Source organism: Salvelinus alpinus, chromosome 30 (assembly GCF_045679555.1).
Source record: "Salvelinus alpinus chromosome 30, SLU_Salpinus.1, whole genome shotgun sequence".
Classification (NCBI taxonomy): Eukaryota; Metazoa; Chordata; class Actinopteri; order Salmoniformes; family Salmonidae; genus Salvelinus; species Salvelinus alpinus.
Window position 1 is genome coordinate 33,088,629 of NC_092115.1, and position 12,182 is coordinate 33,100,810.

At 42.8% G+C, this 12,182-nt stretch overlaps 1 protein-coding gene across 1 annotated transcript in view; it reads left to right on the plus strand.

Moving 5' to 3' along the window:
• Positions 1 to 12,182, plus strand: part of LOC139559947 (gamma-1-syntrophin-like) — a 63,620-nt gene that overhangs the window by 32,889 nt on the left and 18,549 nt on the right. The window contains exons 4-12 of the mRNA XM_071376425.1: positions 6,182 to 6,316; positions 7,261 to 7,317; positions 8,231 to 8,288; positions 8,383 to 8,426; positions 8,832 to 8,873; positions 9,192 to 9,294; positions 9,566 to 9,648; positions 9,998 to 10,128; positions 10,572 to 10,701. Of these exons, the coding sequence (XP_071232526.1) occupies positions 6,182 to 6,316; positions 7,261 to 7,317; positions 8,231 to 8,288; positions 8,383 to 8,426; positions 8,832 to 8,873; positions 9,192 to 9,294; positions 9,566 to 9,648; positions 9,998 to 10,128; positions 10,572 to 10,701 (783 nt within the window). The remainder of the gene's footprint in view (positions 1 to 6,181; positions 6,317 to 7,260; positions 7,318 to 8,230; positions 8,289 to 8,382; positions 8,427 to 8,831; positions 8,874 to 9,191; positions 9,295 to 9,565; positions 9,649 to 9,997; positions 10,129 to 10,571; positions 10,702 to 12,182) is intronic.

Sequence of the window (12,182 nt, forward strand, 5' to 3'; positions counted from 1 at the left end):
TTCTGTTTGAAATATTTAGATTTGATAGGGAAGCTGAGAGGTCAAATATACTGTTAAGATTTTCTACTGCCAAGTTTACACCTTCACTATTACAGTGGAACGTTTTGTCCAGGAAGTTGTCTAAAAGGGATTGAATTTGTTGTTGCCTAATTGTTTTTTGGTAGGTTTCTACACTACATTCCTTCCATCTATAGCATTTCTTAATACTACTCAGTTCCTTTGGCTTTGATGCCTCGTAATTGAATATTTCTCTGTTCAAGTAGACTGTGATTTTGCTGTGATCTGATAGGGGTGTCAGTGGGCTGACTGTGAATGCTCTGGGAGACTCTTGGTTGAGGTCAGTGATAAAGTAGTCTACAGTGCTACTGCCAAGAGATGAGCTATATGTGTACCTACCATAGGAGTCCCCTCGAAGCCTACCATTGACTATGTACAGTCGTGGCCAAAAGTTTTGAGAATGACACAAATATACATTTTCACAAAGTCTGCTGCCTCAGTTTGTATGATGGCAATTTGCATATACTCCAGAATGTTATGAAGAGTGATCAGATGAATTGCATTTAATTGCAAAGTTCCTCTTTGCCATGCAAATGAACTGAATCCCCAAAAAACATTTCCACTGCATTTCAGCCCTGCCACAAAAGCACCAGCTGACATCATGTCAGTGATTCTCTCGTTAACACAGGTGTGAGTGTTGACGAGGACAAGGCTGGAGATCACTCTGCCATCATTGCTTTGCACAAAAAGGGCTTCACAGGCAAGGATATTGCTGCCAGTAAGATTGCACCTAAATCCACCATTTAGCGGATCATCAAGAACTTCAAGGAGAGGGGTTCAATTGTTGTGAAGAAGGCTTCAGGGCGAAAGTCCAGCAAGCGCCAGGACCGTCTCCTAAAGTTGATTCAGCTGCGTGATCGGGGCACCACCAGTACAGAGCTTGCTCAGGAATGGCAGCAAGCAGGTGTGAGTGCATCTGCACGCACAGTGAGGCGAATACTTTTGGAGGATGGCCTGGTGTCAAGAAGGGCAGCAAAGAAGCCACTTCTCTCCAGGAAAAACATCAGGGACAGACTGATATTCTGCAAAAGGTACAGAGATTGGACTGCTGGGGACTGGGGTAAAGTCATTTTCTCTGATGAATCCCCTTTCCGATTGTTTGGGGCATCTGGTAAAAAGCTTGTCCTGTGAAGACAAGGTGAGCGCTACCATCAGTCCTGTGTCATGCCAACAGTAAAGCATCCTGAGACCATTCATGTGTGGGGTTGCTTCTCAGCCAAGGGAGTGGGCTCACTCACAATTTTGCCTAAGAACACAGCTATGAATAAAGAATGGTACCAACACATCCTCCGAGAGCAACTTCTCCCAACCATCCAGGAACAGTTTGGTGACGAACAATGCCTTTTCCATCATGATGGAGCACCTTGCCATAAGGCAAAAGTGATAACTAAGTGGCTCGGGGAACAAAACATCGATATTTTGGGTCCATGGCCAGGAAACTCCCCAGACCTTAATCCCATTGAGAACTTGTGGTCAATCTTAGAGGCGGGTGGACAAACAAACACCCACAAAATCTGACAAACTCCAAGCATTGATTATGCAAGAATGGGCTGCCATCAGTTAGGATGTTAATTGACAGCATGCCAGGGCGGATTGCAGAGGTCTTGAAAAAGAAGGGTAAACACTGCAAATATTGACTCTTTGCATCAACCTCATGTAATTGTCAATAAACGCATTTGACACTTATGAAATGCTTGTAATTATAATTCAGTATTCCATAGTAACATCTGACAAAAATATCTAAAGTCACTGAAGCAGCAAACTTTGTGTAAATTTATATTTGTATCATTCTCAAAACCTTTGGCCATGACTGTACATACCCAGCGTGTGACAGAGCTGCAGAAGATGTGACCCGTTTTTGTTGGTTATGTTGTCATAGTTGTGCCTAGGGGGGCATATGAGGGAGGGAATGCTGTCACCTCCAGGCAGGTGTTTGTCCCCCTGTGTGCTGAGGGTGTCAGGTTCTTGTCCGGTTCTGGCATTTAGGTCGCCACAGATTAGTACATGTCCCTGGGCCTGGAAATGATTGATTTCCCCCTCCAGGATGGAGAAGCTGTCTTCATTAAAGTATGGTGATTCTAGTGGGGGGATATAGGTAGCACACAGGAGGACATTTTTCTTTGTTAATATCATTTCCTTTTGAATGTTCCTGTTTTGATTAATTTCATGGGGTGAGTTAGGTCTGCTCTATACCAAATTAGCATACCCCCTGAGTCCCTTCCCTGTTACACATCTGGTAGTTTGGTGGATGGAACTACCAGCTCTCTGTAACCCAGAGGGCAACCAGTGGGTCCATCTCCTCTATACTATGTTTCTTGTAGGATGACAATGTCTGTATTTACAATTTCTTTGATGAAATCCAGGTTCCTGCTCTTTAGGCCAATGACAGATGACCTCAGGCCTTGGATATTCCAGGATGAGATAGTGAAGGCTTTGTGTTCCATAAAGTGTCCAATGTTGTTGGTCATGTGGTTTGAACTCAGGCCAGTCAGTGTGAGCAGAGCCTGCTGAGCATCTTTTGTTTTATTTATCTTTTTCACCTTTATTTAACCAGGTAGGCTAGTTGAGAACAAGTTCTCATTTACAACTGCGACCTGGCCAAGATAAAGCAAAGCAGTGCGACAGAAACAACAACACAGAGTTACACATGGAATAAACAAGCGTAGAGTCAATAACACAATAGAAAAAAAAGAAAGTCTATATACAGTGTGTGCAAATGGCATGAGGAGGTAAGGCAATAAATAGGCCATAGTATCAAAGTAATTACAATTTAGCAGATTAACACTGGAGTGATAGATGAGCAGATGATGATGAGCAGATGATGGTGTGTAAGTAGTGATACTGGTGTGCAAAAGAGCAGCAAAGTCAATAAAAACAATATGGGGATGAGGTAGGTAGATTGGGTGGGCTATTTACAGATGGACTATGTACAGCTGCAGCGATCGGTTAGCTGCTCAGATAGCTGATGTTTAAAGTTAGTGAGGGAAATGTAAGTCTCCAGCGATTTTTGCAATTCGTTCCAGTCACTGGCAGCAGAGAACTGGAGGGAAAGGCGGCCAAAGGAGATGTTGGCTTAGGGAATGACCAGTGAGATATACCTGCTGGAGCACGTGCTACGGGTGGGTCTTGTTATCGTGACCAGTGAGCTGAGATAAGGCGGAGCTTTACCTAGCACAGACTTATAGATGACCTGGAGCGAGTGGGTCTGGCGACGAATAGGTAGCGAGGGCCAGCCGACTAGAGCATACAGGTCGCAGTGGTGGGTGGTATATGGGGCTTTGGTGACAAAACGGATGGCTGTGATAGACTGCATCCAGTTTTCTGAGTAGAGTGTTGGAGGCTATTTTGTAAATGACATCGCCGAAGTCGAGGATCGGTAGGATAGTCAGTTTTACTAGGGTAAGTTTGGCGGCGTGAGTGAAGGAGGCTTTGTTGCGAAATAGAAAGCGGATTCTAGATTTGATTTTGGATTGGGGATGTTTTATATGAGTCTGGAAGGAGAGTTTACGCTCTAGCCAGACACCTAGGTATTTGTAGTTGTCTACGTATTCTAGGTCAGAACCGTCCAGAGTAGTGATGCTAGTCGGGCAGGCAGGTGCAGGCAGCAAACGGTTGAAAAGCATGCATTTGGTTTTGCTAGTGTTTAAGAGCAGTTGGAGGCCACGGAAGGAGTGTTGAAGCTCGTTTGGAGGTTAGTTAACACAGTGTCCAAAAAAGGGCCAGATGTATACAGAATGGCGTCGTCTGCGTAGAGGTGGATCAGGGAATCACCCGCAGCAAGAGCGACATCGTTGATATATACAGAGAAAAGAGTCGGCCCGAGAATTGAACCCTGTGGTACCCCCATAGAGACTGCCAGAGGTCCGGACAACAGGCCCTCCGATTTGACACACTGAACTCTGTCTGCGAAGTAGTTGGTGAACCAGGCGAGGCAGTCATTCGAGAAACCAAGACTGTTGAGTCTGCCGATAAGAATACGGTGATTGACAGAGTCGAAAGCCTTGGCCAGGTCGATGAAGACGGCTGCACAGTACTGTCTTTTATCGATGGCGGTGCCTTGAGCATGGCTGAGGTGCACCCATGACCAGCTCGGAAACCGGATTGCACAGCGGAGAAGTTACGGTGGGATTCGAAATGGTCAGTGATCTGTTTATTAACTTGACTTCCAAAGACTTTAGCTTGGGCTAGTGTAAGAGTGGGGTTTGGGCCTGTTTGCCTGCTCACAGTCTGGGCGAATGTGTGACTTCCGTGTTGAGGTCCTCTTTGCGGGGGTGGGGTGCATTGGGTGGGCAGGAGGGGCATAGGTCTGATCTGAGGGGGCCTAAATGGGTGTGGGCATGGTTGACTTGGGGGGGGATGGTGTTGATTGGTTGGGGTGGTGGTGTGGTCTGGATGTAGGTCCTCTCGGCCTGGGTCCTCTATGTGTAGGTCCGGGGGGGAGGGTCCTTTAGGGTCCAGGCGAAGGTGGGCAATGCTGCCTTGTATAGGTGGACCTGATCATGAAGGCTGTTCAAGTCCATGGTGGAGTGGTGGGCCAGGTAAACATTTGGTTTTGAGGCACAGTCACAGGAAATACTTGAGTTTACCTGCTGTGTGGATATAACCACTTGTGCATTGGGGAAAGTAGAAGAAGCTCTCTCTCTCTCTCTCTCTCTCTCTCTCTCTCTCTCTCTCTCTCTCTCTCTCTCTCTCTCTCTCTCTCTCTCTCTCTCTCTCTCTCTCTCTCTCTCTCTCTCTCTCTCTCTCTCTCTCTCTCTCTCTCTCGCTCTCTCTCTCTCTCTCTCTCTCTCTCTCTCTCTCTCTCTCTCTCTCTCTCTCTCTCTCTCTCTCTCTCTCTCTCTCTCTCTCTCTCTCTCTCTCTCTCTCTCTCTCTCTCTCTCTCTCTCTCTCTCTCTCTCTCTCTCTCTCTCTCTCTTACGTGTGAGTGAGACATACACACCATAAATGCCTCTGTGTATTTTAATTGTGAGTTTGAACTAGTTGTGGATATGGTGTCCAAGGCAACACACTGTAAAAACACGTTCACATTGAAATGCTGCTGTTGATATTAATAATACTCACACAGGCTGTGTACAGCACAAGTAAATGTCATTCTATGAGTTGCCATACCTGCAGTTGAGCTGCCATGATTTCTTTACACAGAGCTAGATACAGTACATGTAAATATCATTATTTGAGATGCCTTACCTGTAATCGAGCTGCCATTTCTGACTAAAAATACTGGTGACTAATGTGACTAATGCAAACTGGTGACTAATGTGTCCTTCGGTGACACTACTGCGTGTGTTGTCAAGGATGCTCAGTCACATTGGCCCACTTGTCTTTACATTAGTAATCATGTCAGGTGAAGGTGCTTCTGTTATTTAGATATTTAGACTTAACCATAGTCTCAAGGACAGGACAGGCATTCCAAATAGCTGGTGGGGAATTGGCTATGCAGAATACAAATGTATGCAGATCATCATGTTTAAAATGGATCACGGGATATGATGATGATTTCTCTCATCCATTTCTTTTGCGCAACACTGAGAAATGCATATCTGGTGACTGAGCATTATTCTAGAATCTTAGATGGATAGACGAAATGATGCTGAATTATTTCATTGGAGCTTTATTAAATTAGACGATTGTAACTAATTGTTTCCTTTGTCTGTTATTAAGAGGCATATCATTGCAGTTACCTGGTTTAATTTTCAGGGCCTAGACGACAATATATTTAGCTGAGATTAATGTTATAGAACAGTGCATAAAACATTTATGCAATTTACACTAATTAGTGAAACTGAATCCAGGCCTAAAATAAAGTTCAACACTAACCTTAATCAGTGAGTCTATATTTATCCTGTCTTCTTTTAACGGAATTGCAACATAATATGGAAGATGTATGCAGAACATTAGTGAGTAAAAAAAGATTTCCCTGAATTGATCATGAATTATGATAGATCTTTTCCTAACCCATTGTAAAATGTCCATAGGGCATTCTCTGTGTTACTCTGCCAAAAGTCTCTACAATGTCTTTCCAATGTCTTTCCAATTCGATGACATTTATTTCATTTCATTTCATGGCCAGTTAATTCGGACATAGAATAATGAGAAATAATTTTTCCACTGATTTACTTTGCAGACGAAGACTGGGGTTTATCTGCTGCAAGATGGTAATGAGGAGCCTTTCAATATTCGACTGCACTTGGCTAAAGACATTCTGACAATTCAAGAGCAAGATGTCATCTGCGTGTCAGGAGAACCATTTTATTCGAGTGTAAGTAACCTGCTGTGCCTGTCACATAAAATACCACGCATTGACATCATACGGCTCTTTTACAGACACTCCAAAAGGCTAGGGCCGGCATTGACTGCATGTGTGGGTATGGATGTGGATACGCAGACCTGTGAGGCTCTGCAGCCCCTCATGATGAGTTCAGATTTTTTTGTGGCCCCCACCCCTATCAAAGTTGCCCATACCCTCTGTAGATGGTGACACACACACACACACACACACACACACACACACACACACACACACACACACACACACACACACACACACACACACACACACACACACACACACACACACACACACACACACACACACACACACACACTATATCTGGGGTAACAATATAAAGATATTGACAATGTACTGACTGAATGACCATATGCGCATGGAAGAGATACTTCAGTCAATTGTAAAACCATAAATCAATATTCATATTAAAGGGTGTTTCAATTACAAGAAGAACATGTCATGTCATGCAAGAATTACTGTATATTTGGAACCATGAGAGTGAGGTGTGAGCATGACTGATGAGATCATACAATAAACAGGACGAGCCAGATACTCAACCTCATTGGTCCATGCCTAAGCATGTCTCAACCTCCTTGGTCCAGCATACACACCCTGTACCTGGTTGTACTCAAACATGCTCTGGCCCTTACAGTAATTTGATGTACTTACATTAAGTGTGTAATAAGTGTGTAGTGATACGTACTGTATGCACAGAAACAGGAGAGACACCCATGTCTCATATCAAGCACCATTTAAAAGGGACCTTTCCGTTATTACTTTCCTTCTATATCAGTCAGCTCTGTTATTCTTTCATTTGCATCTACGGTAAAACTTAAACTCTAAGTAAAGTAAAATAAAACTCTAAGTATCTCCATAATAAACACGGTCTCTTTAATCTATCTGATTCCTTGCAGGAGAGAACTGTAACAATCAGAAGACAGACGATTGGAGGTTTTGGCTTGAGCATCAAGGTAATTTAGATTGCCATTGATTAGTTGTTTTCTGCCATTGATTAGTTGTTTTCTCCCTATTCTATCTTTTAATTTACTTTCACCTAATGCAATTGATCTTTTACAACCACAATTGATTCATATCAACAGTAGACTATTGGAGTAGCCTATTGGAGTAGCCTATTGGAATAGACTATTGGAGTAGCCTATTGGAGTAGCCTATTAGAGTAGCCTATTGGAATAGACTATTGGAGTAGCCTATTGGAGTAGACTATTGGAGTAGCCTATTGGAGTAGACTATTGGAGTAGCCTATTGGAGTAGCCTATTGGAGGAGACTATTGGAGTAGCCTTTTGGAGTAGACTATTGGAGTAGCCTATTGGAGGAGACTATTGGAGTAGACTATTGGAGTAGCCTATTGGAGTAGCCTATTGGAGTAGCCTATTGGAGTAGCCTATTGGAGTAGACTATTGGAGTAGCCTATTGGAGTAGCCTATTGGAGGAGACTATTGGAGTAGACTATTGGAGTAGCCTATTGGAGGAGACTATTGGAGTAGGCTATTGGAGTAAACTATTGGAGGAGACTATTGGAGTAGACTATTGGAGTAGCCTATTGGAGTAGCCTATTGGAGGAGTCTATTGGAGTAGACCATTGGAGTAGCCTATTGGAGGAGACTATTGGAGTAGACTATTGGAGTAGCCTATTGGAGTAGACTATTGGAGTAGACTATTGGAGTAGCCTATTGGAGTAGCCTATTGGAGGAGACTATTGGAGTAGCCTATTGGAGTAGCCTATTGGAGGAGACTATTGGAGGAGACTATTGGAGGAGACTATGCGGGAAGACACAATAGTTTCTCTCTTTTTTCCTCTGTTTCTTTCTTTTCCGCTATTTGTTTGTGCAACAAACTACATAACTATGTAATCACCCCCCTAGGGAGGCGCAGAACACAAAATCCCTGTTGTGATATCAAAAATATCAAAAGAGCAAAAAGGTAAGCTCTTTTTTAGTTCTTTGTATCCATTTCATTATGCCTTACGAATTATTATTTCTTCACCCAAACATAATATATAATATATTGTCTGCAGCTGAACTGTCTGGGTTGCTGTTTATCGGAGATGGAATCCTCCAGGTAAGCGATGATGATGAGTATTGTGACAGTTTCTTCTGCCTGGTGTCGTTCAGTGTTTGTACTACAGGTCTGGTTGAATTCCAACCCCTTCAAACTCTGCTGATGGATCACTATGCGGTATATGAGTGCACTGAGCTATGTGTTGGCATGGCCAGGAAGAACGTAGTGTACAATTGCAATCGAGATCTTCGTTGCAACTGTCACTGTCAGCGTTCATTGTTTTGCAGCAATGCTATTTTTGAGCACGGACGACAGAAATATATAACGCACTTGATTGCTGTTTTACGAATCAAGGACCACGTTTTCAAACACACTTCAATGATGTAAAATAAAGCATATTATGCTTATCATCAGTTTAATGGATCTGATATCATTGTTACTAACCATAAGACTGTTTGTTTTTAGATAAATGGAATAAATGTTCGAAGCTATCGCCACGAGGAAGTGGTAAGAAGCTGACAACTTAATGTCTCATATTTCACTGAAGCTGCAACACTTGCAACGCCACCTTATCTAGTTTCACTTATTCGACCTTATCTGTGGGACCCGTAAGATCTGTTTTACACCTTTTTCCAATTTGTATGTTTCAACCTCCCAAAATGCGTGAGGCCGCATAAATCTCCCAGGTTTTCAGCCAATATCTAATCTACTTGTTCTAAGAAGGGAATTTGCACTACATCCATCATCCAAGTACGTGGTTGAAATGAGTTTAAGACTTAGAAGTCCAATGGCAGTATTGACAATTCTCCTAATTTTCCTTTCCAGGTGCAGGTTTTGCGAAATGCCGGAGAGGATGTCACTCTGACTGTTTCTTTCTTGAAGAAGACACCAGCTTTTCTGAAACTGCCCCTCTGTGAAGACTGCACATGTACGCGCGCGTATCTTAGAAAGCTCCAGAGAAATATCAGAGCTGAAATTGTGTTATTTTCACCAAGGATATGATGAGAGGAAATAAGAACAAGATTAGAGAAATAACCTTCTCCATCTACACATAGAGCTGGAAATAAAAGTTGTTTTGAATATTGTTATTACCTGAAATAAAGCAAGATGGAAAAGTTCCAGTGAATATTGTACCAAGGCTGAAGAAGCGATAATATGACTTTTTTTTAAATAACTTCTGAATGTCATTCTACTCCCAGGTGTTCCAAGTGATCAGAGCAGTGGAACGTCCTCCCCTCTATGCGACAGTGGCTTACACTTGAACTACCATCCTAACAACACGGTACAGTTCAACATTCTCATTTCTATATAACTTTCAGCCATATCTCTTCTCTCTGCAACTCCTGAAACATGGCCAGTAGGCTGTTATTCCATAGTGGTATTCACAGGCAGACGGTGACAGTCCGGGTGCTCTAACTCTTTCTCACTCTTTCTCTGGGCCAGAGGAAAAAAACACATTATTCAGTAGTTCCACAATGGCTTGTACTTATACAGCCTCTGCTGCAGCTACGTCTACCCGTATGAATCATGAACAGGCCTGGGCTGTTGACATCTTAGTGTGCCATGGGAGATACTATATGAAGTGCCAAACGATGAGTTGTTCCATTCTCTGTGTGTATAAACTCCTGCAGGACACACTGTCCTGCTCATCTTGGCCCACGTCCCCTGGGCTCCGATGGGAGAAGAGATGGGTGGACCTGCGCCTTATTCCTCTCCTCCACTCTCGTCTGTCACAGCACGTCCCCGGCTCTGACGTCTGCAGGTACAGTAAGCTGAGTGCTGTGCTGCAGCAGGGGGACCGGAGACCGCTCGTTGTCAAAATGCAGTCATGGGCCATTTTCTGGCACACTGTCACTGCTGCTGAAGGTTCAGTGACCCCGGTGCCTCTGCTATTTGAGAGGGGTCCCCTGGTAAGGGACTTTGGTGACTTTGTGTTAAAATGACTTGTCTCCTGTAAATACCTTGAGATGATTCAAATGAAGAAGTCAGTCACTGGCAGTTTTGCTGCAAAGCTTGCTTGACTGTTACTTATTTCTCTTGAATGTACAGTAATAGAATTGTGAGTTCATGGGTCATCATAATATACGGACAGATAAAAAACGATATTGGGATATACCTCGCTCATATTGATATTGATGTCAATATCACATTGAATTTGTTCCAACCAGTGCTAAATACTACATTGTCTGATTCTGATTTCTATAGGAAAAATGCATTTCACGTCATAGCTGTGGATGGGGTTTGCAGCGGGGTTATCACGTGCCCCGCTGCTGAAGACTGCCTAGATTGGCTCCAAGCAATCGCAACTAACATATCAGCTCTCACCAAGCACAATGTGAGTATAATCAAACTGAAGGCAAAAACATGAGTAAGATAGGTAGATTTTCCATAGCCTTCAATATCCACAGGTTTGGTTTTGAAAAATACAATAGAGCACTGTATTACTACAGTAATATAGGTTGCATGTGGCTGTAAAAGTGATTTAGTGGTCATGTTTCAAAGGATGCATGACTCGACCTTCACTTCTCCCGAGCGTGTTGGGGAGTTGCAGCAATGAGATAAGATTGTAATTGGGGAAAAACAGCTAACTGTATCAATAAATGTGTCAGATGTATCATATAAGTCACATACTCTATATATGAATGTCTTTTCATGCTATGAAACATCCACTTATTTTTAGAGCCGTAGGTCACAATATCAGAGTTGGCTCTTGGAGACAGCTACGGCATACACTTATAACCCCAAGCTAACTAGGCATTTGTATCATCTATAATTCAGAATGATGCATTATGCAATAATAATAATGCCGAGAGGTGGCAAGCAAATTAAAAAGAACTCCGGAGATGGCAACTGTGTCCTATGCTCCATTTCTCTGTTTGAACATCTTGGAAAAAGCTTTCTCTCGCTGGGTGTGTGGGGAACAAGTTAGTGCTTTGTTTTACTTCCAGATGGATAGTGCTCAACAAACAGGGTCAGGAAAGTGTGTGTACCACTCAGCTCTGTATCTTCGTGGTTGGACCGTCCTCACTTTGTATCCAACTGACAGAAAGCAAATTAGAGGTTTTATTTTTTAGTGTTGCTATCTCTGAGCACCAAAGTAGATTTTTCCAAATTAATACCATGTCGTCCATTACTGTTTAATGAGTAAGTGGACCTGGTAAAGATCAGGCGAGGAAGTACAAAACTACAGAGTTTATTTTCTTTCCATTCGCTCTCGAAGATGCTTCTTTGAAGATAGGCTAGCCAGCCGTGTCGATGGTTCCAAGTGGTGTGATGAGAGTCGCGTAATACGATGGTTTGAGCAGAGTAGTAGAATGGCCCCACTTAAATTAGCTTTTGAAGATACTTTACTTGGGACAGCTAATCAGCCGTACCAGTGATTGTCCGTGAGGTGAGTTTATCGTCTCTACCTCGTATTGAGATTCACTGTTCAAACCACTTAAAACGTGCAGCTGCAGTTTGACACTTTTGTGGTCTAGTATGTCAATTTCTTAACCCATCATGTTATACATGTTGTTCGAAATGGACAGTTCCATCAGGCTGACACGCTCTCTGAACTCACTCAGGGGCGGTGACTACTTACTCTGCACAGTTATAACAAACATATATCTCAAATCACATCCCTTTCTTAACAAAACACTTTCACAATTGTTCATATTACATGCACAACGCATAGTATGGAAACTTCGTACATGTAGTTTATATACTTTCTAAGTTACAGTATTTCATTTTTAACATTTTTAATGACATCACAAAATAACAAATAAAATTACATTAGTTTTCTATAGATCACCTCTGACCATTCCCCACGTTCTA